The sequence below is a fragment of the Schistocerca gregaria genome, chromosome 2 (assembly GCF_023897955.1).
Source record: "Schistocerca gregaria isolate iqSchGreg1 chromosome 2, iqSchGreg1.2, whole genome shotgun sequence".
NCBI classification, from domain to species: domain Eukaryota; kingdom Metazoa; phylum Arthropoda; class Insecta; order Orthoptera; family Acrididae; genus Schistocerca; species Schistocerca gregaria.
This window is the reverse complement of record NC_064921.1, coordinates 712,665,563-712,691,857: the sequence shown is the minus strand read 5'-3', so window position 1 is coordinate 712,691,857 and position 26,295 is coordinate 712,665,563. Positions and strand designations below refer to the sequence as shown.

Sequence of the window (26,295 nt, the reverse complement as noted above, 5' to 3'; positions counted from 1 at the left end):
GCAGAGAGCTGCTCCATAATAATATAAGATTTGTAGGTGGTGTCGCCAGCAGGATCTCTAAACTTTATCACCAATAAGTTTAAGGTGAATGACAACTGAACTTATTCCATTGAAGAGCTGCAAAATAACCATCAGAGAAGAGATTTGCAGCCGGCACTGGTGTCATTCACTCTCATGAATGTAGTCATAATTCTCATATTTCTATTGGAATGACCACATTCCTTCAGCACAGCATCACCGTAAGTTCCCATTTTTCCATTACGCATTTCAGAAGTCTATAAGAACCATGAACCATGGACCTTGCCATTGGTGGGGAGGCTTGCGTGCCTCAGCGATACAGATGGCCGTACCATAGGTGCAACCACAACGGAGGGGTATCTGTTGAGAGGCCAGACAAACGTGTGGTTCCTGAAAAGGGGCGGCAGCCTTTTCAGCAGTTGCAGGGGCAACAGTATGGATGATGACCGATCTGGCCTTGTAACACTAACCAAAATGGCCTTGCTGTTCTGGTACTGCGAACGGCTGAAAGCAAGGGGAACGGCCGACATTTTTCCCCGAGGGCAAGCAGCTTTACTGTATGATTAAATGATGATGGCGTCCTCTTGGGTAAAATATTCCGGAGGTAAAATAGTCCCCCATTCGGATCTCCAGGTGGGGACTATTCAAGAGTATGTCGTTATCAGGAGAAAGAATACTGGTGTTCTACATTTAAATAGTTTAGACAAGAAGAGAATAGAAGCTTTCAAAATGTGGTGCTATAGAAGGATGCTGAAGGTTAGGTGGGTAGATCCCATAACTAATGAGGAGGTATTGAACAGAATTGGGGAGAAGAGGAGGTTGTGGCACAACTTGACTAGAAGAAGGGATTGGTTGTTAGGACATGTTCTGAGACATTGAGGGATCACCAATTTAGTATTGGAGGGCAGCGTGGAGGGTAAAAATCGTAGATGGAGACCAAGAGATGGGTACACTAAGCAGATTCAGAAGGATGTAGGCTGCAGTAGGTACTGAGAGATGAAGAAGCTGGCACAGGATAGAGTAGCATGGAGAGCTGCATCAAACCAGTCTAGGGGCTGAAGACCGCAATAACAACAACAGCAACAACAAAAAGAAATTATTTACTATGAAAAAATGTTACCCAATTTCATCATTTTATCAGTATATTGATCATTCATTTACAAGTAATCAGGACTTGCACAATTCATAGTTCTGTTTTCCATTTGTTTTTACTCTGAGGGGCTATTATTTCCATAAACAGCTACAGAACTTAACATAACATAGTTTTATTAATAAGGGATAAAGTTAAATGTTTGTTATATTTAAGGCCCAGTCCAAAGAAAATAAAGAGGGCTACATCATACTTAGGACTAAACAGGACTTTCATGGGTAGAGTACGGACTAAAAAGTCCTTTTGCAGAAAATTACACAGTTTTAAAAAGATTTTCTGATTTAATACGAAGGAAAGTCGATAATGTGAATTTGCACATTTTAAGAAAAGACAGAAGAAATAAATAGATACACTGCAGTAAAACAAAATATGTGTATGATGCAGTGTTGCTTATCTTTATGACACATAACGTGTCAGCCAGTGTTGCAATTGCATAAAATATAAAGTCGCTATGCGGTGTTAGAAATCCCGCTAGATGTGTAAAATAATGTTCAATAAAAATCTGCTATATAGAGCTAAACTTTCTTAAGGGGGAAAAAAATTGGAGGCGACAATTACATTTATTTTCAGCTTTTAGTTAATGCTAGACAATAATGTACAACAAGACATTTTAATGGCCCTATTTTGCTTTCATTCTAGCAATATTTTCCAACTTTGATATGAAAGATTAAAAATGTCATCAATATATTGATATACAGTAATGAAATTGCGTTATTATTTATAACAACAAAATTAGTTCTAATATATCCATAATTATAAAAATCTGAAAGAAAATTAAATTCTTGAACAATGCCCCTAAAAGCTCCACTCAATTGTAATTGCAAATTATTCGTGTCTCAGGCTTTCAATCTGGAAAGACAAAATAAAACGTATAGTTTCAGATACTAAAGTTTTCTAATTGTAATTACTGAGAAAATAAAATGTGTTACATTGAATGCCCAGATAATGCACTCATAACTCCCAACTTTTATTACGAGACCAACCATTAAATAGATAAAAAAATATTTAAAAAATCAGCTGTTCCATCTGTAAAGGTCATTGCCATAAAAAAATGTACGTAACAGTTAATTTTTGCGATTTCACGGCTAATCCAATTGTGAAAGTAGTTCGCAATGACGAGTACACTGATTAGACTTTTGGTGTAACATGTCACGCTATGTTTGCATAAAAGAATATGTAATTATTAGCGAAATGCGTATATCTAAATGACACAATCATATAAGAAGTCACCAGGATCACCAACTGTGTTAGCTGAAGAAGTTGAAACCTCTGCTGTTTCTGTTGCTCTTCCTTTACGGACTAGGCTAACATCATCATCTGTGACATCAGAAGTCGAGCAACTCGTTTTTTTTTTTTCAACTTGAGTTTGTTTCTAATGAGAAGAGAATTTGCAGTATGTTCAAAGAGTATGTTCCAGAGCTTATTATTCACAGTATTCACGGAGCTAAACATCCTTTCTACTCGTACTTTGGAGGTTAGGTTGCTCTGAGGATAGAACAGTGAAATCACTTAAATCCTGGAAGGTGTGTATTCCGATCACATTTTGTTATTCAGATAGTTTAGCCTGAAAGCTAATAGTGTCCCCATTTAGTGAATTCCAGTCAACGAAGTGAATAGTTTGCCACTACTGCGAGATTGTCATTTTTTTCGTCAGAGTATCCCAGTTTCTTTACAAGATCAACTAATGAAGTCTCTTTTGACTGTTTCAAAGTTACCTCCTCAATCAAGAGTGTCATTTTTTTCGAAAGCTTTGTAAATGTCTTGAGGTCGTTTTTGGTTTTCTGCTGGCTTCGTTTTAAAATCAATAAAACCTTTTTCTTAATCCTGCAGTACTGATATTATGATTTAATCAAAGTTTTTGCATATGTGACACAAATATATCCGACGTAGGGAGGGTTGAGATAGTCCCCAATTGAATGAACGTAGCAAAAGTCTCCACAGAACTCAACAGTTTTACAGGGTTTGCTTTTTTACTCTCAAATATTTTGATTGTCTGTTTACGTCAGCAAGAACAGTTTTCAAAAAGTAAGTACAGAGTCGATACTGTTCATCTGAGTACATACTATAAAGCAACTTCGCTGTTTAACATCGATCTTTAGTAGTCATAAAATGCAGTTTTAATTCGTCCCACAGCGATAAAATTCTTGCTATAGCCAGTTCTATACATAGCCATTGTGTATCACACGCATTCCATATTTTTAAAAGCGTACCATAGCAATCAATTAGCTCAAAAAACATTTTTATACTCAGTTTGGCTCTTTGACAGTGTGAGAATCAGACGTAGGGTTCATGGACCAGAAACTATGTTTTGCGGCAAAGTGATTTCTGATGTGTGTGTTACTTTCAACTGCAACGAGTTTCAGACACAATGTATCAAAATCATATGTGGAAGACTATGTTGCATTTTCAGAATTGTATACATGCTGTGCCAGGCTGTGACAGATGCATTATCGGTTCCTATTGTTAATTAAATGTTGTAGTTTGGGATCATTAACTTTTAAACACTGTATCAGTGCTGATGCCATTCCACAGGTTCAGAACTCACTAGCGAGTGCAAATCTAGTGACGCAGACAGTCCTTTTTTATTTTAAAGTGAAATATCTTACAGCGATTCCGAGATATTTTCTGGTGCTTGCATCTGTTGATTCATCTAATATACATCTGTTGATTCATCTAATAATAAACTATGTGTTTTATCATCTATGTCACCTAATAGCCCCTTTTTGAAATGTGTTAGAATATACTTAATTAGCTCTGTGTATTTGGTTCTATGTTATTTCATATCAGTTGTCGATTTCGAATCCTTAACGTCTTTTTTACACACATCAGTCAAGTGATAGATGTCAGAAACTGAGATGTGTTCAGCAATGTAAAAAGCTAAAATACTCTCGGGTCTTGCACAGCAATTACTTGTTTCCACTTGTACTGGAGAAAATGTCAGCTGCGTATTTTAAGAAATTAGATCATATTTTGCTCTGTGTGTTTTCGTTTCCAAATGCTTCTTCAAATCATTAATATTTGCATACAACTGACAACAGCTACAACAGGCTTTGTTGAGTTTAGTGGCAGAGGCTTCACCAAGAAGTCCACATAGTTTTCTCACTCTTTTCTCTAACTCTGAATGTAAATCTTTCGTTAGGCGCGAATTCCATGATTTTTTAAAGCTGCATCAATTCCAAACAATAACTAACGTTACACAATCAAAATTGGTAATTTGTAAACAAATGAAAGAACTAACGACACTGCAACACATCGACACAATAAAAATGAATATAACATTCCAAACAGTCCAGTTCCATTATATTATGCTTGTTCTCTCTCTGTTGGATTGAGTCACGTAGCTCCCACAGTTTTTCTGCAGGCTCGCTACTACAATGCTGCCAAGCGAGTGGCCTGTATAAACACTGAGAAACGATAGTGTTGTGTAACTGAAGTGTAGAAGCACGATCAAAATAAGTATGTGATCGTATTTACGACTTTTGACACTATAAATTGCAGCAGCTATCAAAAATATCACTTTTCGATATCCAAACAATTTTATGTGCAATAATTATAACAAGAATTAAAATACTCATTTTAGCATATTTACACTTAAGGTTCGCGAGAAAATGTTTAAGTCTTCTATTCACTCTTACTATCATCAGTACTCTGACTCTTAACGCGACTGGCAAAATCTTTACCACCCTCTCATTATGTTACTACTGTGTAAATGGCTTACTGTTTCTCGGATGCTAATAAGCACGTCAGGCGACAATTAACTCGGTCCGTATCTACTAAAATACTACTACTTGGTTTCGTACTTAACTGTCATTACAAAATAAAAATACACACACCTGTTTATTTTTTATTATACGAACTAGACTCAGTAAGGAAATATGTAGATCTGTTTTTACATAATTAAAATAGCCGTCTGTAAATTGCGAAGACATCGTTAAAATCAGCACATCGTATGAAATTTATGAAAGCATGGAAGCGTTTTGGATCGCTTTAGACTACAATTTGCGAGCATAAACGAAGAATTAATTAAGGTCTCTAGCGGATATCAGTGGTGTAAAAGTGTTTTACGGTACAATATACACGTGTTAAGTTTTTCGACCCCCCCCCCCCCCCCCCCCCCACCTAACCGTTGGTGGGGAAGCTTGCGGGCCTCAGCGATACAGATGGCCGTACCGTAGGTGCAACCACAACGGAGAGGTATCTGTTGAGAGGCCAGACAAACGTTTGGATCCTGAAGAGGGACAGCAGCCTTTTCAGTAGTTGCAGGGGCAACAGTCTGGATGATTGACTGATCTGGTCTTGTAACATTAACCAAAACGGCCTTGCTGTGCTGGTATTGCGAACGGCTGAAAGCAAGGGGAAACTACAGCCGTAATTTTTCCCGAGGGCATGCAGCTTTACTGTATGATTAAATGATGACGTCGTCCTCTTGCGTAAAATATTCCGGAGGTTAAAATAGTCCCCCATTCGGATCTCCGGGCGGGGACTAAAGAGGACGTCGTTATCAGGAGAAAGAAAACTGGCGTTCTACGGATCGGATCGTGGAATGTCAGATTCCTTAATCGGGCAGGTAGGTTAGAAAACTTAAAAAGAGAAATGGATAGGTTAAAGTTAGATATAGTGGGAATTAGTGAAGTTCGGTGGCAGGAGGAACAAGACTTTTGGTCAGGTGAATACAAGGTTATAAACACAAAATCAAATAGGGGTAATACAGGAGTAGGTTTAATAATGAATAAAAAAATAGGAGTGCGGGTAAGCTACTACAAACAGCATAGTGAACGCATTATTGTGGCCAAGATAGATACGAAGCCCACACCTACTACAGTAGTACAAGTTTATATGCCAACTAGCTCTGTAGGTGATGAAGAAATTGAGGAAATGTATGATGAGATAAAAGAAATTATTCAGGTAGTGATGGGAGACGAAAATTTAATAGTCATGGGTGACGAATTCGTCAGTAGGAAAAGGGAGAGAAGGAAACGTAGTAGGTGAATATGGATTGGAGGGGAGAAATGAAAGAGGAAGCATTCTGGTAGAATTTTGCACAGAGCATAACTTAATCATAGCTAATACTTGGTTCAAGAATCATAAAAGAAGGTTGTATACATGGAAGAATCCTGGAGATACTAAAAGGTATCAGATAGATTATATAATGGTAAGACAGAGATTCAGGAATCAGGTTTAAAATTTTAAGACATTTCCAGGGGCAGATGTGGACTCTGACCACAATCTGTTGGTTATGATCTATAGATTAAAACTGAAGATACTACAAAACGGTGCTAATTTAAGGAGATGGGACCTCGATAAACTGAAAGAACCAGTGGTTGTAGAGAGTTTCAGGGAGAGCAAAAAGGAGCAATTGACAGGAATGGGGGAAAGAAATACGGTGGAAGAAGAATGGGTAGCTCTGATGGATGAAGTAGTGAAGGCAGCAGAAGATCAAGTAGGTAAAAAGACGAGGGCTAATAGACATCCGTGGGTAACAGAAGAAATATTGAATTTAATTGATGGAACGAGAAAATACAAAAATGCAGTAAATGAAGCAGGCAAAAAAGGAATACAAACGTCTCAAAAATGAGATCGACAGGAAGTGCAAAATGGCTAAGCAGGCATGGCTAGAGGACAAATGTAAGGATGTAGAGGCTTATCTCACTAGGGGTAAGATAGATACCGCCTACAGGAAAATTAAAGAGACCTCTGGAGAAAAGAGAGCCACGTGTATGAATATCAAGAGCTCAGATGGAAACCCAGATCTAAGCAAAGAAGAGAAGGCGAAAAGGTGGAAGGGGTATATAGAGGGTTTATACAAGGGCGATGTACTTGAGGACAATATTATGGAAATGGAAGAGGATGTAGATGAAGATGAAATGGGAGATACGATACTGCGTGAAGAGTTTGACAAAGGACCGAAAGACCTGAGTCGAAACAACGCCCCGGGAGTAGACAACATTCCATTAGAACTACTGACGGCCTTGGGAGAGCCAGTCATGACAAAACTCTACCATCTGTTGAGCAAGATGTATGAGACAGGCGAAATACCCTCAGACTTCAAGAAGAATATAATAATTCCAATCCCAAAGAAAGCAGGTGTTGACAGATGTGAAAATTACCGAACTATCAGTTTAATAAGCCACAGCTGCAAAATACTAACTCGAATTCTTTACAGACGAATGGAAAAACTAGTAGAAGCCAACCTCGGGGAAGATCAGTTTGAATTCCATAGAAATACTGGAACACGTGAGGCAATACTGACCTTACGACTTATCTTAGAAGAAAGATTAAGAAAAGGCAAACCTACGTTTCTAGCATTTGTAGACTTAGAGAAAGCTTTTGACAATGTTGACTGGAATACTCTTTTTCAAATTCTAAAGGTGGCAGGGGTAAAATACAGGGAGCGAAAGGCTATTTATAATTTGTACAGAAACCAGATGGCAGTCATAAGAGTCGAGGGGCATGAAAGGGAAGCAGTGGTTGGGAAAGGAGTGAGACAGGGTTGTAGCCTCTCCCCGATGTTATTCAATCTGTATATTGAGCAAGCAGTAAAGGAAATTCATGGAGACGAAGTAAAAACTTTGAGGTTCGCCGATGACATTGTAATTCTGTCAGAGACGGCAAAGGACTTGGAAGAGCAGTTGAACGGAATGGACAGTGTCTTGAAAGGAGGATATAAGATGAACATCAACAAAAGCAAAACGAGGATAATGGAATGTAGTCGAATTAAGTCGGGTGATGCTGAGGGAATTAGATTAGGAAATGAGACACTTAATGTAGTAAAGGAGTTTTGCTATTTGGGGAGCAAAATAACTGATGATGGTCGAAGTAGAGAGGATATAAAATGTAGACTGGCAATGGCAAGGAAGGCGTTTCTGAAGAAGAGAAATTTGTTAACATCGAATATAGATTTATGTATCAGGAAGTTGTTTCTGAAAGTATTTGTTTGGAGTGTAGGCATGTATGGAAGTGAAACATGGACGATAACTAGTTTGGACAAGAAGAGAATAGAAGCTTTCGAAATGTGGTGCTACAGAAGAATACTGAAAATAAGGTGGATAGAGCACGTAACTAATGAGGAGGTATTGAATAGGATTGGGGAGAAGAGAAGTTTGTGGCACAACTTGACTAGAAGAAGGGATCGGTTGGTAGGACATGTTTTGAGGCATCAAGGGATCACAAATTTAGCATTGGAGGGCAGCGTGGAGGGTAAAAATCGTAGAGGGAGACCGAGAGATGAGTACACTAAGCAGATTCAGAAGGATGTAGGTTGCAGTAGGTACTGGGAGATGAAGCAGCTTGCACAGGATAGAGTAGCATGGAGAGCTGCATCAAAGCAGTCTCAGGACTGAAGACAACAACAACAACAACAACAACAACCCCATAATGGGAATTATAGAAGTTACGGACTGTTGACATTTATTTGGAAAAGAAAACTAACAACACTGGGGTCATGGCGGTGGCTTATAGCCGCAATTGCGTTCTTTGCTACTTGTAAGGGAACTTTTGCTATGTGTAATTTAAGAACTGGGCATGAGCTACATAAAAAGTAACCGGCGCAATGAATGAGGAAATACGTGCCAAGCACGCACGTACACTCATAATGAGTTCCTTTCAAACTTAAAGTGAGGTTACAATTAGTTTCTCGTCTAGGGGCATTTTCGATGATAGGATTACGCCTCTGCTACTGTGAACCACACATGTTGTATTGCTCTGAGATTTATTTTATTTTGTGTTGAAATAATAGGAAACGGGATACAAATTTAAATACGTTTTTCAATTAGTGCCAACAATGATGTTTCAAAGTAGTCCCAAACTGTTTCTCAGCGTATCTAACGCCATTCACGTGTCACTACAGTTCTGAAACTTGGAGCGCTACACGCTAGCATCGCTGCACCCGTCAAAAAGTTGTATTATTTTGCACTATTTTTATGTTTCGTAACAGCTTGATACAATGTTCCTGCTTCTGTGGATTTCCGTTTTATCTGATTCGATGTTGAAGTCACCAGGATCAGAAGTTGAAAATCGGGTAAGTGTATGATTGTAATAATTTTATGTATTTAATTATGTCTGGTTAGTTGCCCATTATTAATTTTTTAATTAATTTCGTCTGTTTCACCCTCTAAAAAGTCGCCAGAGGTCTCTAATTTTTTTCTCCTTCTAAATCCAGATTTTGTCCGCTATATCGACAGCCCAGGTGCCAGCACGCTGCTGCATCGGTGACACTAGTCACAAATTTTCCTCTTTGGGATGGTGTAATAACTATAGACCACACTGAAATCAACATTTGTCGCTTTGAGAATTTGAGCATACGCCTCTGCGCTAGGACGAACCCAGCCAGCCTTTACTTAAACGCCGTCCGACAATAGAGAGGTATATTAAAGGAACAAACGGGTGACATTTGAGTCTATTTATTGTTGTAGTTACGAAGTGAAGTTGGGTGGTGTGTTGACTCGCATTGAGTACTGCACTGTGAGGGTAATTCTGTCATACCTAAATCGTCGAAAGTTGGTCTTTTTCCGGTGGTGGGTTGGAGAAAACTCCAATATTTCACAACTGACAGCCGGGCAATTTTTGCGAAGCCTGTCAAAATCAACTTAAGTAAACAGATTATTTTTATCATTCATCTTATCTACTAGTCTTTTTTGCTAGTCTTCTTCTCTAGGACTTTCATGTGGAAGTTTAAATTCTCTTTACTGAAATGCATATGCGACTGAATTAAAGGTGACACCTTAGATGATCCCTTTCTTATTTTTTAGTTCCTGCCATTTGCTTAGCATTCACATGTTTTAATTTTAGATAAGCTGTGATAAACTGTCACATTTTCTTCAATACAAAGACTCCACAGCTCACATTATGAGCCTCACTAGAAAGAATTAGATTCAACCATTAATTTCCTCTATGACAAATAGTGCAGCTGACAGTTTTTATCTAGACTTGTGTGAGACTTTAGTGTCAGCTAAAAGCCTTATGTGCCATGGAATGCGCCAAAGAACTCTACTTCTTAAGGCTTTCTGGAGAGTATCAGAGGCCGCAGTATACCAGATGAGTCGATACTGCGTGAAAATTATTTGAAACAGGTGTATGGAAAGGCTCTTGCTGATATTAAAACTAATATTGGTGACCAATATATGTGGCTTTCCGTGGACAAAACCACTAACCGTCGTTGTAGATATGCCGGCCGGTGTGGCCGAGCGGTTCTAGGCGCTTCAGTCTGGAACCGCGCTACCGCTACGATCGCAGGTTCGAATCCTTCCTCGGGCATGTGTGCGATGTCCTTTGGTTAGCTAGGTTTAAGTAGTTCTTTGTTCTACGGGACTGATGTCCTTAGATGTAAGTGTCATAGTGGTCAGAGCCATTTGAACCATTCATTGTAGATTTATAGCTAACGTCGTACTGGGGAAGTTCGATCCCATGGCACCAGGAAACTCCACGTTCTCCTGTGTAAAGAACGTGAGAAGACTAATCACAATACTCGTGCCCATGCTGTCATGGATGCCCTACTCATCCTACGGCCAGGAGAACTTGGGGTGAGACATTTTTGCTGTTGGTGACAGACTGTGCTGCCTTATATTGTAAAGCCGGAGTAACACTGAAAGAATTCTATCACAGCAAGACTCATTGCACCTGCTTTGCGTATTGCTACAATTTTCCTGAGGTTAACAGTACCATTTCCTCTGTCACGAAAATATTTCTCGAAGCTCCTAAACGCATTCAATCCTTTAAGAAAATAAAGGGTACGTTCACAAAGTTTTAAGACGAGGCCCCGAACACGAAATTTATTAAATATTTATGTACAGCGAGTTACAAATGACCTTTGGGCATCAAAACACCGCTCCCAGAGTTTTTTGCCATTGTTCATAGGCTACCTAGAACTCTTCGCGTGTAAGGCTGTCAAGAAGCTTCGTCGAAGCTGAAATGTAGCGCTGGAATCAAGTCTAATAGCTTCCCTCTCAGGTTTCTCTTGATTCGGGAAGGAAAAGAAAAAAAAAAGGAAAAAGTCACTGGAAGCTATGTCAGAGCTGTAGGGTGGCTGCGGTAGTGTTTCCGAAACTTTGGCGACGGCGGTGACGGCTAGCGATGTGTGAGAGGACGCATGCGAAGAACCCAATCATATTTATTCTCCAGGCGAACGCGACGGACTGAATCCCTCAAACGGCGGAGCACTCCAGCGTAAAACTGACCTGTGACAGTCTGCCTGGCAGGAAAAAATGCACTTTCACCAAATTTTCCACCATTTCAGCTTATTGGAGGTCTCCCAGCACGGTCATAGTCATCAACGTCCTTGCGGCGGCCATCTTTGAACCTCTTGTGCTATATGAAAACCATTTCATGTGACATGGCTGTATCTTTATATGTATCTTTCATCATACCAAAAGCAACTATAGCGGTTTTCGTTCAGTTTCGCACAGAGCTTTATCGAATAACGATGCCCCAAATGATGCTGCATTTTCAACTCTTCGAGTTTTCCATGGGAGTCACCAACACGCACTCACAATACTAGCAATGCTGAGAAACTAGCCGTGCTTACAAATACACACTGCTGAAGCAGTCTTGTCTTTAAAAAAAATTTTACTTTCACAAAACCATGTAACACAACAGCCTCTTCAAAAAGGTGAGAGGCGTGATCAAAAAGTAATGGGAACTTTTTATTTTTCTAAAAACAATCTTTATTTATTCATCAACATCAGCTTTGTCCTCTTCAATGTAATTCCCCTTTACATTTCCAATGTAATTCCACTTTACATTAAGGTGTTCAGCTCATTCAGCGATTTTTGTTTTTATCTCATCAGTGGTGGCGAAACTACGTCCTATCATGGTTCTCTTCAGCGTCAGGAGCAAAGGGTAGCAAACAAACTTCCATGGTTGTCTTCAGATTCGGGAATAGCGAGAAGTTGCAGAGGCCATGTCCGGTGAATATGGTGGACAAGACAACATAATGGTTTCGCTTCCTTCGCAAAAAATCATGAACAGGCATTGAGGTGTGAGCAGAAGCCTTATCGTCATGCAGTTTCCACTAATGGTTTTGCCACAACTCTGGCCGTTTTCTTCCTATTGCTCTCTGCAAACAGAGCGTAACTTCTAGGTAACATTCCTTACTGGCCATAAAACCATAAGGTAGGAACTCATGATGCAGTATTCCACTATAATCTAAGTAAATTGTGGGAAGAACCTTCACAAGTAATCGAACCATGTCTAATTTTTTACGGTCTCAGCTCTTCAGGTAGTTTCCATTGGGATGACTGGGCACTGGTTTCGACGTCACACCCGTATACTCATGTTTTCTCACCTGTTATAACCTTTCGTTGTCGGGATCGTTGTCGACTTCTGGGTGATGTCTACACAATGTTCTAAACGTTTCATGTCCAACACATCTGAAAAAATTACTTGGCATGAGCTGAAGGATATGCCGACATCATCAGCAACCTCTCTGATGGTGATGGAAATTTTCCAGAACCATTTTCTTTGCTTTTTCCACATTGTCGTCAGTAATTGATGTGCTAGGGTAGGGTGTTCATGGCGTTCTGTCTTCAACGTTTTCTCGATACTCTTTGTAACGTTTGCACCACTCGTTAACTCTTCAAACAATGGAAAATCCAGTATGGAATGTAACAATACGAGAGAAGGAAAGTTGCCACTCACCATATAGCGGAGATGCTGAGTCGCGATAGGCATAACAAAGAGATTCATACAATTATAGCTTCCGGCCATTAAGGCCTATGTCAGCAGTGTACACACACACACACACACACACACAAACGCGCACGCGCGCGCGCGCGCGCGCGCGCGCTGGAGCCTCTGCAGTCTCAGTGTGGTTTCAGTTCTCTTAGACTGCAGATGTGTGTGCAAATTGCGTTTGCATGAGAGAGAATTGTGTGAATCTTTTTGTTGTGCCTATCGCGACTCGTGAACTCTTGTCATAGTAGATTCGCCCAAAGCCACAGGTAAAATTTTGAAGTCGGTGCTGCACTTTATTCCATTTTCCATGCAAAACTTAATGCAAGTATTTCGGTACACGTTTTTCGAAAGCACAAATTCGCAGAGCACTCGAAAACACGTCTAACTTCGACAACTGTAAACAACAGACTAAATATTACCCGGACACTAAATCGTGGCAGTTGGCAGCGGGTGTAAACAAACGAGACGACCATAGGAAGAGAGGTGCGGAGGGACATGTCCCGCTTCCCTCTCTCACAGCAGCCAGCCTATACCCGTGTTCGCGCTTCAGTGAAAACAGATCTGAAGCATGATAAACGTGAATGCCGAAATCAATGAAGACATCTATCGCTACGATGTGTGTAAGTTATCAGAAATGACACAAACTACAGCTAAACACAATTTATGATAGAAAACCCATTTAATTCAATATCTACATATATACTCCATTAGCCACCAAGCGGTGCGTGTGCGAGGGTACAATTCGCGCCAAAGTCATATCCCCCCCCCTCCTCCTCTGTTCCACACGCGCATCACGCGAGGGAAAACGACTGCCTGAACGCCTCAATACGAGCTCGCTCTAATTTCCATTATCTTTGAATGGTGACCATTGCGCGATTTGAAAGTTGGTTGTAATGATATATGCTCTACATCCTCGTATCTCGGAATTTAGTGAGCAATCCCTTCTGCTTACTGCGTCGTCTATCTGCAAGCGTGTCCCACTTCAAACTTTCGATGAGATTTGTAACACTCTCGCGATTTAAGTACGCCTACTGCATGAAATAGTTTGGCGATTTATTTTAGTAACTTTTGGCCCTGTACGTGTGCTTATCAGCCATGTCCGTGCGGGACGAGCTCTCATGTTCCGCTGTGTATGTATGAGTCCTCACTAGAGTCATTAGCACGTATTATAATGTCGTCAACTGCAATTTCCATTACGCCATCGCGCCTTCTCTAATCATGCTCTATCTCTTGCATGTTTCTGCAGTACCCTTCCCAGTCGTTTTACAGAACTGAAGGCACCGTCTGTCAGTTTTTTTGAGATTGGCTGCAGACATGTCGCCAGACACGTCGTGGTCCCTCAGTACCGTTTAATTTTCGCCCATGCAAGCTCAGTTGCCTTCAAGTTTCAATTGAACGGCGGTAAGCGTACCACAGCGCGACCTGCAGTCTTAACCAGTTCGTCTACCACGTACGTCTTTTCACTCGGTTTATTCGCCTGTACAGGAGCATACAGCTCAGCCTTTGTCATGCTGTCATTGCATTTAACTTTCCTTTTTCGCAGACATTCTATCATCTCCACCCTGGGATAGTAGGTGTTTTGTGCACCTGCCGACAATACGACGCACTGTCCCTAACAATGATAGATTTTGGCGGAAGATTTTGGGAGCACCATCTCCGAAAACCGCTTCTCGAATTCTCGGTTCTTTTGGCCGTGATTATCTCCTTGAGTCGATTTCGTCCAGAACTTTAGCTCCGCTTGCTTCACAGACCCGTTTTTCGAGCCAGCTCTTGGCATCGACCCTATAGTCCAGTCTCCAATATTTAAAAAGCTCACTTCAACAGAGACAATTTTTTTCTCCTCCACTCAACAATTAGATTGATGCTTTGCAATGCTATTTTAGCAACATAGGAACTTTGTTACTTGTTTGCATTTATTTAATTTTTTTTTCTCTGTATCTCCATCAATAATATCTTTTGCTTCTCACATGTACCTCATTAAGTTAAAATCTTTTTTCTCTTCACCTTATTTCACACACCATATACCGACCTCACTGCGGAAAGTCTAGTTGCTCTCTTAATAACCAAAGGAAAGAAAATCTATTCCGGGCCGGGTTGGAGATTTTCTCCGCTCGTGGACTAGCTGTTAAGTTGTCCTCATCGTCAACCGACACCCAGTCATTCTCATCACCGGCGCGGAAGTCGTCCAATGCGGCGTCGACTGAAATAAGACTTGCAGTTGGTGGCCGAACTTCCCGGAATGGGACCTCCCGGCCAATTTGCCATACGCTCATCTCATTTCAAAGAAGAACACTGTAAAATTTGTTTGTGTAAGTGTAGTTTTACCGTTTTCCTTTTTGTTCATTTTCTGTTGCAGACAGGATTACATATCCATTGTATCCTTATGTTCAAAGAGTAATCTATAAAACAACTGACTGTCCTGATTAAAAGGCATTCTATCTACATCCTTCTTTGCTCAGAGATGCGCTCTTTATTTTGCAAGCTATAACAGTAATATCATGTCTTCCATCACAGCACAGTGAACTGCAGGGATTTGAGATTGGGAACAAGAGAATTGAGCATCTAAAAGGTCTTTTTCTCCTTTTTTGTCTGATATTGAACTATAATCTGTGAGAACTGGAAACTGCAGGGCAAATTTTTAAAAAAAAGAGTAGGAAGGTTTAAAAGATGTGAAGACTGACATGGCGGAATATAAATTAGGATGTAACATCTTCCTGACTACATATTTCTCATACGATAAAAAGTGACACATTACAATCAATGTACATGGGATACCAAAGTTAAAATTGCTGAAACACCATAAAGAGAGGGACTTAGCAAATGAAAACATTAAGAACAATCAAATGAGAAAACAAAGCTGAAGAGTAAACCACCAAGTAGTACAGTGTTTTCAGTTCATATTTTAAATATTATACAACACATGATTTTATCTTGCTATAGAAACAACATAATGACAATGGCATCTCAAACATGATATAGACACTGCAGAAAAACTGTGGCAAATTAGCAATCCAGTAAAGGAGATAGTGTGGAAGAATGAAATAAACTTCTACCACAGTACTGAAAACAACTTCTAAATATGAAACCACAAACTTCTGTTTTAAAATTCCTATGAATGGTGATCTAATTTTCACCATTGGCACATTTTCCATATAAGTAGAGTACCTGACAGATAGGACACCATGTACTAAGGTGCAGAATTAATTACTTTTCTAATTGCATGCATAAAGAGAATATGCCGAGAAGAAGAAAAGTGGAAGTCCAACAAACACTTTATAGTGGGCTTATATACAGAAAATCAACTTCACACACAGTGCTAGTAACAAACAATACCTAAGTGGACCAGAACACAATTGTATTTTAAAAGAAGCTTCAGTTGTAAGAATGGTTAATGAAATGAATTCTTTTGGTTAGAAGTCATTATGCTATATGGTGCATCTTTATAGAAAACACACAACAAATATTAAGGACGCATAATATTAGTTCCTTTTTCATTTTCCTTAGCTCAAAATCATACTGCTTTGAAGGGCTATTGATCAAATGTGAAACTATCTGAAGGGATGTAAATTCTTGACTAGTGTAATGTCATCTGTTCACATCATAAACTGATTTTCAGTTACAGCATACATGTACACAAGGCTCCTCTTTTCTTAATACATGAACTCTGAAAATGTATTACATGCTTACCCTCAATCAGATTTTTGTGTGTGTGTGTGTGTGTGTGTGTGTGTGTGTGTGTGTGTGTGTGTGTGTGTGTGTGTGTGTGTGTGTGTGTGTTTTACCAGCTGTTTTGATATGATGTTTCACATACAAAACTAAAGTATACTTCTTCACATACTCTTGAGCAAATTAATGACCCACATGTGCCTGTGGTCCAGTCAGCATATGAAGACCCCTGATAGCTAGTAGCACTGTTGCCAGCATTAAAAAGTAAGTGCTAATACCTGCAGGTGACAACAGTAGCCGTCTACAGAGCTGTGATAACATTGGGGCACTGCCATGGACACATTTACAAAGATGCATTACATGACTGGTTGAGGTTGGTGCATGAAGCTGCCTTGCACAGACCTCTGCAAATGTTGGGGACCAACATATGCCAACAGGGCTATAGTAGAAAACTGGCCAAATAAAGCTGCAAGTGAGTATGCTGATATCGTGCTGGTTGTCAGGAAAGTAGTAAAAGATTCGAAGTAATCACCATTGTGTCACATGCTAAATTATTCGACATTCACTGTAATGACAGAAGTGCTCACTCACTCAACCCCACTCCCACCTCAAAAAGAGTCAGCAGCTGTTTTTAATTTCATTCCACATGAGCATATACATGAAAGAATACACTGTTGTTCTCAATCTTGCAGTTGACACACACTTCTCTTTCTGAATTTCTGCAAGTACACATAGTATTTCTGATTTATCATATGTTGTGCAAATACCTGCAGGCCAAAAAAGCTAATCTCCCGAATCTGCTCCCACATTTACGTATTATGTATTTGTTGTTCTACTTTAACATTATCTTGTGTAATATTGTGGTCATACCTAACCCACAGCCCATACAATATGGACAATGATATGCATATTGCACCTCCACTAGTAAAGACTTCTACTGAATGGCTCAGAGCAACTGAGCATAAAGTCAGTTGAATACATGTTCAAAAAATAAATCAATGGATCAATGGGACATCACCTTTTCATAAGTCATGAGATTTTGGTGATGACACAAAGTCTATAACTAGAATTAGTTTATTAGCATTTAACAGATCTCTAGCATATGGGAAATATTTTAGATTAGGTTGTTCAAGAAAGTTTTTTTTGTGTCTTGTATTGGTACCTTAAGTGACCGGAAAAAGACGTATCTGCACAAACTTAAGAATTATATTCTGCTCAGCATAGACGAAGTTACTTATAACGAGAAGAAAAAAGTTTATTGGATTTACATTCATAAAGTATGTAGTGGCTGGACATCAATAAAAATTCATCAGGTATTGGGATCAGTAGAATACATAGTGCAAGTGTCGCACACACTATGAACACAATGAGAAACCAGCAGGCTCCAACTCACTAGTATGTCACTAAAATATTAATTTAAGAATGACACACAAATTTAAACTGTGACTGGAAAACAAGACATCCCAATCACCTTACAGCTGTTTCAAAAGCAGAAGTTTCAATTCAAATAAGCTGGTTACTGTATGGGATGATGAAGAGGGTATCTTTATATATGCACTATATCAAAATATGTCTGATTATAAAAATACCATTATTTTGTGAACCTCATTGTCACTAAAGTAATCAGCCATAATTCAGTTTTTTCTGTTCAACAGCTAGTTAGCAAACAAATATTTCAATATCCATTCACAAAGATGCATATATATAATAATGGCATAGGAAAGCAGAAAATATGATGAGCTTGTGATTATCACATTCATACATGATAGGCAACAAAATATGATGCATTTATTACAATAAAAGATTAAGCTGTTCTCGACTCAAAGATCAATTTGAATATTGCAGTGCTACATTAGGTGTGGTCTTACCGGAGGTGACACTCTCTAAGTTGATGTCAACTTCTGAAATCTCTCACCCAACCATGTATGGGTGGGCCTGTAGTTTAATATAATATCCAAATTATGGTGTAACTTAGCGTTTCTGACACACACAAATCATGGCCAGAAGTGAACGCAGCAGTAAGTTACAGCAAGAAATCTTAGGACCAACAAGGACTTGAGTCCTGACTTTGCAGTTATGGTGTGACACATAGTCACGAGCTGTATCCAGTTCAGTACATTTTGGGTAGGCTACTTCAAACAGAGAATTCAAGGAGAGGAGAGAGATTAGCATCGTAAACCCTACATCTATACCTGAAAATATGTTGTCTTCAGCATGAAATAGCTGCAAATTTCATTGTCTCAGTGATTCAATAAGTGATAGCAATAAAGTTAATCACTTCGTATCTATTTTGCTTCAAATGATCTCCGAGTTTCTACTTTAAGAAGATCAACATTATGTAAATGATACCATAGCCTCAGCATGATTTGTTAATAACCCTTTCAATGCAGTTTTTCAGTTAGTGTATTTTATGTGACTGTGGGTACACTTTGGAAAAGAACTCATTTATATACGCTAATGAAACTTCTGAATGCCACAGTTTATTAATGAATATTATTTCTATGGACTGATGACTGACTTGGTTAATATACCACAACAGTCATTCAAATTATGGCCAGCAGAAGGATATTTGATGTTCATTCCTGATGTCTACTTATGGTAAGTACTGATGAATTCAAAATCACAAAGTGCATTCTAGCTGATATCCGTGAGTTACATTGTTGGACCTAATTTTCTAGTGGTAAACCATGTGGCTGGAAATTGATAGGATGCAAGATCAAATATTGTCATACCACAGAAATTTTCTGTCTGTCTTTAATTTAGGTTTCACAATGTAAGGAATCACAAGGAACAACACTTGGTTCAAATTGAACATTACTCTGAGGCCCCCTTTCCCTGGTTGTGTAACTGGGCTAAGTTAGGGACATGCAAGTCACCAAAAAGGTGGCCAATTGTTGCATGTGGCTATTGAGCCATACAAAACTGCATATTATGAGTGAGACAGCCAAACTATAGCTGGAAGAGTAAGGAGATTCGAATGTGGAGCTAACATAATGTTTATTAATAACTACAGCACTCTGGTGTTCAAATGAACCCTAGGTTGAGTTGATAAACTTATTTTAATTCTTCCCCTAACTGCTAATTATTGCAACTATGCAATACATATTTGTACTTTCATATCTACGGGGGGAAATGAGAAATATACTAGCTAATATTTGTTTTGATAAAACAAACAACTTCTTACAGACATATGTGTATTACTTATTTTTACATTGCCTGCATCATGCTGCAGGTAGTTTTTTCACTGCCAAAATGCTTATGGTTACACAGACCAATAGCATGTAGGGTAAGCAATAAAACCACAAAGTAATTAGCTGTGGAATTCTGCATACATCTAACAACATTGCATTAAATGCATCATATTAATTCATAGAATTCAGAGGAGCAACACAGGAGGTGGACAAAACTAAGCACCTGCCATGACTTACATATATTTTTCACATCAATTTAAAGATTAATATAAAAAATCTGATAGTCTTCTTTCAACAGTAACAAAAACTCTAAAGTGTTTCACAAATTACTGATCATGTGAAAAAGTTGTCTGTGCCTACCTGAAACACATCTGTAACGCTTAGATCTTAAGGGATAACGGCGTGGGCTGGAACTAAGAGGTCTCTAAAGGCTTTGCTCAGATCAAGATATGTTGCTAACAAGGTTATAACATTACGGTATTCACGAAATTTCTTACAGCCGGCCCAAGTCATCTCCATAAGGTATTCAACAGAGGATATAGCCATCACAAAAACTTTCACCAAACATTAGTTATTCATATGACGACAATGACGATACCCCCACAGATCTATATTGGCTCCTCTGATATATTTTTGGAAATGATTTAATACACAACAGTTAATCTAAAATGTAAAGTTTTTTTATTTTTACAATTAACACTTTCACTTAAGAAAATGAAGGTTAATTACACTGGTAACCCAATCACAACCAAAAAGTAAGAAGTGTAAATAGTATTAGGAGAAAACTGATGGAACAAATACTTTGGAGGATGATGCACAGAAAACATGTCTTACATAACACTTCTGGTGTGCAATTAGTTATTTAACATTGGTCAAAAATCAAAGAAGGGGAACCATAAAGAAAAAAAGAGATTTTAAGAATACTTAGTATTACTTTTAGATGTACTGTGAAAACACCATTATGTGGTTGTTATTGAAATGTGAATAGTTATATGGTGTGCTATTCTGTGTGAATATAATTTGGACAAACAATTAAAAAAAACAAATATTTAAACTTCAAAATAAGCACTAAAGCCATTAAAGGAGTTGTTATGCACAAACAATTATGATAAATAAATTAGATCACTTAATCATCCAGTATTATCCTACATGCCTATAAATAGTTTGTTTTCTGTCTTCGTATATGGACTTTAGAAAATTAAGCTTCAGTCCATGAAAGTATATACCAATTAATTTCACGTAGAAGTGCACAGCCACAACCAGAGTCAGAAACAACCATTATCAGACAAAGTAGTTGTATCAATCTAAAATAATATTCAGAGAATTGCAGGAAATAATAACTATGAGAATAAAAACTATTCATGTGAAGAAGAATTGCAAAAAAAATTTCTATAGCACTATGTTGTAAAACAATAATTCAGATTGATACAGGTCTGCTACTTTGTTATAGAGTACAATTGCCATCTTCACTGTTTCTCTTATAATGTATGGCGGTATTTTTCTATATAATTCATGACTACACTACCATGTTGAGTTTAACCTGTCAATGCATAAATTTGTTAGTGTCTATGTATTCATTCACCTTACAATACAGCGCAAACTGCAAAAATGAGACTTGGTACTATATTTGGAAGAAGCTAATGCATTTTCCTCTACAGCTTACATACCTGACAATTCATAAAATGACTCAAGGAGATATGCATTACACAACCAATTGTACTACCAAATACTCAATTGATACCATCACATCTTTACTTCAAATCATTACCAATTGCTCATGTGCACAGAAAATTATTATAACATACAGCAGTAAATATATTTTGTAGTTATACCAACTGGATAAGTTAATAAAATAATGATCATCCTTTCCGTAAGTAGTAGATTCAATAGCTAAGACGCAAACTTATTTCCAACAACATAATTATGTGAGTGACACATCTGAATCTTGATCTGATATAAGAAATAGAAGAAAATTCTATTTAACTTATGCTTTTTCCCTTTTCATGATTTTAATTACTAGTTACTATCAGTAATTAGTCATGATATCAACATTATTAACAGTCATTATTTGATGGTAGAAAAGTGTTTTAACATATTTAGGATTTCCAACTTACACATTATAAACATTGTCAAAAGCTTTTAATAAGTATTTTAAATTTAATCATCTTGCCTATCTCACAAGGGCCTATCTTTTTCTTAAGTTTTTGGTTCAGGGAAACCAGCAATATTAACGACTAAACAAATCAAATTCAGTCACAATATAGCACAATCATACAAGATATTATTGGTTATTCAAGCTATTGTTTAACTGTGGTAAATAACTATTACATTAACTAAGTTACTGAAACTAACCCAGTATTACAGCTGCAATAGTAATTTTGGCCATATTCCATAGAGGTATTTAACAATAACAATCTATTTTATAACTCCACAAAGTATCAGGTAAGTGGAAACTACACTGAGAACAGATTTAAAATTCTTTCCTTGTAAATTATGAAAAAGAAATTCAAATTAAATTTGAATCACTCTTTCCCGCTTACGAGTCTGTGTGCCAAGATAAGTAGGCTAGAATAATATGACAAATTTTAATTTTATTATTATTATTGATGTTGTTATGTGTAAAATCAGTTTTATACTGTTCAATATCAATATTTTATGGATTGTGGTTTCTGAAAACAAATTATTTGACCTATTAACATATAAAAATTCAATTAACTCCTAGATTTAACAAGAGAAAAAATTTCTAGACATTTAAGGAAAATATATTTTCTTTGGTGTAGGTATTTTACATTATCTAAATATATGAACTAATTAACAATGTCAGAATGCACAAACTGTCAATACGTATGACCTTTGTTTAACCCTTGGGTCTTTTAGAGCTGGTAACTTTCCATTTTATCAATAAACTGACATAAAAATTGTTTATTTTGGTTTGCATTTTGTTTTAACTTTGGAAATACATTTCACTTGATCTAGGAGAAACATTATTTGATGCAAGTTAAATTAATTATCCTTCTTCATTAATTTTGTAATCCTACTCGTCTAATGCATGGCATGGATATATTACACCCCTTGTCAAACAATTCATATTTTTAATATGTTATTTTTCTTCGATCTTAATGGCACATTATGTTGGCAAGATTACTACAAACAATTAGCTGCTGCCACATCTTAACTCACTGTTCAAAGTCATAAATACTGCAAATGGTACAGCTGAGTATTCTTTTGGAAGTGTGTGTCTTTATGCCAAAATTGTCTCAGATTAGCGTAAGTTAAGTTTCATGCACAACATAATCATGCAAGATACTTTTATTCTTTCCTTATAGCATGGATTCCATATTATCTTTTACAAGAAAAATAATGTCATCTGAAGTCAGTGCAAGTTATCAGAATTTTGAATCTACAGTTCCTGAATGGTAAGAAGCTAAAACTCTTTTCTTTTTTTTTTTCTTAATAATGAAAAAGACAATTGATGACACTGATGGTTCCCAGGATAATCAGGCCACACCTTCTATGATTCCCAATGAAGACACATTATAGAAATGCTTATTTCTTTGTTGATCATGAGCAAACTCTGTGGTACAAAACACTACAGCAATGCAGCAGAATTTGAGTACACAATATTGTGAACATTACACATCCAATAACAGGTAGTGTTATTGCAACTCTGAGAATATGGGGGACTATTTTATTTTGCAAAAGAATGTTAGGGGAGATCAAGAACCATCTAATTTAGGAAAGGTGCAGTGCTAGTATAAATAAAAAGTTGGCAGAATAATATATCTTAGAAAATGATACATTCTGATAAGACAAAGCAAACCAGCATTATGACTACACAGTAAAGACACTAACCAAGACAGTGACAAGAATGTCAATAAATACTACAATGGATAATTTTTTAAGAAGAGCTCAATTATTTGAAGAACTATTGCTGGAAAAGAATACAGCAATGGGAACTTTAAAATCGAACGATAAACAAATTCCACCAGAAATGAAGGCTTCTCTTATAATTTGGGTTTAAGACAATTTGGCTACTGCAAATTATGCAGATAATAGTGATAATAGCAGTAATAATAATAGTCCCACAGATGAGTTCTCTGCACAACACTGCCACAGCAAGTGAAGGACATAAAGAAGCATACTTTGGTCGCATTCCAAAAATAAAACCAAATTTGTAGCCGAGTCTTTATCAGATGAAAATGCACAAACAACTGGAAGAGAAATGCAAGCAGATAGGCTTTTGTCTTTTGACAAACATAATGGATGTAGCACCCACAAATGTTCTCTGTTTATTGTCACAGTAAAGCTGATGTAGTCCAAAATCATATCAGACAGAAGAAGAATTTTTCTCAGGGAACTATGGCAAAAAGTGATGAACCCTCTTCTGGAAATAACTAAAAAACCCACACCTAAAAATAAAATGTCCTGTAAACCACAACACATTGTGGAGTTACTAGCCAACAACTAAAGCTTATGGAAACTAAGATCACACAAACGATGCTTCCTGTGGTCACACCAATTAGACACAAAGAGTAAAGCCATTTTTCAAAATTACTTTTCACTTTTTATGAGCACAGCTTCTGGGGTGAGGCTAGTAAAACTGGAAGTCGGTTGTTTTCATAATAAACACTGTTTTAACCATTCTGTGTCACCACATCCACCATAATTTGTTCTGAGGTGGGAGTCCCATAGCATCCCTACGAGACTCTTCTCATGCAATTATTTAGCCACTCATACAATCAAGGGTTAAAATGAGTCATTACAAACAGAGATCTATTGATAGGTATCCAAATCCACTGGGCAACACAATGAAGTATGTAGGCATCCTGAACATAAGTATTCTGCAAGCATCCAATGCAAAACAGTTAACCTATTTGAAGCAACTCCTTCATTAGAAACACAGCTAGGTATCTAATTAATTCTCAAGCTGAAACAGCATATATGTTACTTCTTAAGTGCAAATATGGACTTTCTTGAATAATGTGGTATATTATTAACTCAGCTATTCTATTATCACACAATATCACAATCATAAATTTCCAAAATATGTATAAGTTAACATAAAAGCCTTCTAAACCGAGCGGAAATAGAAACTGATTCATACGACAACTCAGCAATTGAAAATAAATGTGTAATGCTATATAAGTTAAATGTAGTAAGGCCGTAAACATATCTCAAAGAGTGAGAAAATCGTAATGTTTTCTTCCGGTGTGTAACTAAGAATGTAGCATAATAGATCAGCTGATCGGGTGTAAACAAAAACAAACATCAACATGATTTGTTCTGCAGCCCATCGTCTTAGGGTGTTTTAACTAATTACTGTGCGTCTTGAACGAAACAACAACGTGCAACAACCAATAACTCTGGTTTGACGTCAGAATATGCGTGTAAAATAATTCTACTTGGTGAAACGCAGCACTGACTCAGACAACGCTGATTTAACTGCTACAGTGTTTTTGTGATGATAAAGAGCAAATTAACAAACTGCGTGTAACTAAACGTGATCAGCGTTAACCAATGTTTCTGCTCAAATCATAATAATTGCAATGGATAACAGGTTAAAAACGTCAAGAGTGAATAATGCACCAGGGAGCTTAATAAAAGAGGTTACGTATATTAACGATACGCACTTACTTTGGTTTCCAAGCAGAATTCGATTTTGTGTATCAGGTTGTCATGGTTTCGTTCGTCTTCTTGATTTAACTGTACCAGTTTCGGATCATTCCACAAACACAGTCGACAAAACCGCCTATTGAACATAGCACGCTACTCACTTAAAAACTTTCCGCGCTGTTTTATGATCGATATATATATATGATCGATAGTTCTGAAAGGTTGCCGTGAAGGTGTGCTCCAAAAGCAAAGTTTACGTTTTAAGAAAATAATGACAATATAATATGTTATGCTTACAAATCGCATAAATTGCACGAAAACTGTTCTTTATTTTACCGTAAAAAGTTACAAATGGTTCTCTTACTTTTTATATATTAAGTCCGTTCTATTTTTATTTTATTTTTTTAATTCCCCCATGAAATACATTCAGACCTATCTACTTGACCACTCTGCAAATCACTACAAAATACCAGACAGGATATAAGTTTTGCTGTGCTATTTAGTGCGATTTCTCACTGTTCTATGGTGTGTGTGAAGATTGCAGTCTCTCTGGAAACAAAATGGAACGGGTGAAAGATATTCGTAGATTCCAGCAGGAAAATCATTAACACGATATAGGTTTAGTGATCTTAATATATTACGTTGTTTAATTTTTGTCAATATTTGTGTCTCCAAAAATTGTCATCCTATATTTAGACCATTTGTAAAATATAGGTTCCTTTTCCTTAAAGTATGTACATATTACTCGATATGATGCGTCATTACTGGAGTTGTGTGTCGATTTTGTATTTGTATTTTATTCGACTGATAATACACATTTATGGGTCATCCGATCATACTGTACAGGAGATACATCAGTTTTAGCCTTATGATATGTGTACTTACATTACTCCCGAACACTACTTTTTACCAATACAGGTTGATCTTGGACACAGTAATATTATTAAATTGTGTTTCTTGTGATGTAACAGTACATTATCTTTATACATG

The 26,295-nt window shown here is 37.5% G+C and overlaps 1 protein-coding gene across 2 annotated transcripts in view; it reads right to left on the bottom strand.

The window, feature by feature from the left end:
- Nucleotides 1-25,496, bottom strand: part of LOC126334832 (uncharacterized) — a 124,410-nt gene extending 98,914 nt beyond the window's left edge. Inside the window, exon 1 of one of the 2 annotated variants that reach the window (XR_007564778.1) lies at nucleotides 25,327-25,417. Coding sequence is in view for 1 of the 2 variants with exons in the window: in XM_049997492.1 (XP_049853449.1) it covers nucleotides 25,327-25,452 (126 nt within the window). In the remaining variant the exon portion in view is untranslated. Of the gene's footprint in view, nucleotides 1-25,326 lie in introns of both variants that reach the window. The other variant, XM_049997492.1, reaches the window with a different exon arrangement.
- Nucleotides 25,497-26,295: the final 799 nt, after the last annotated feature.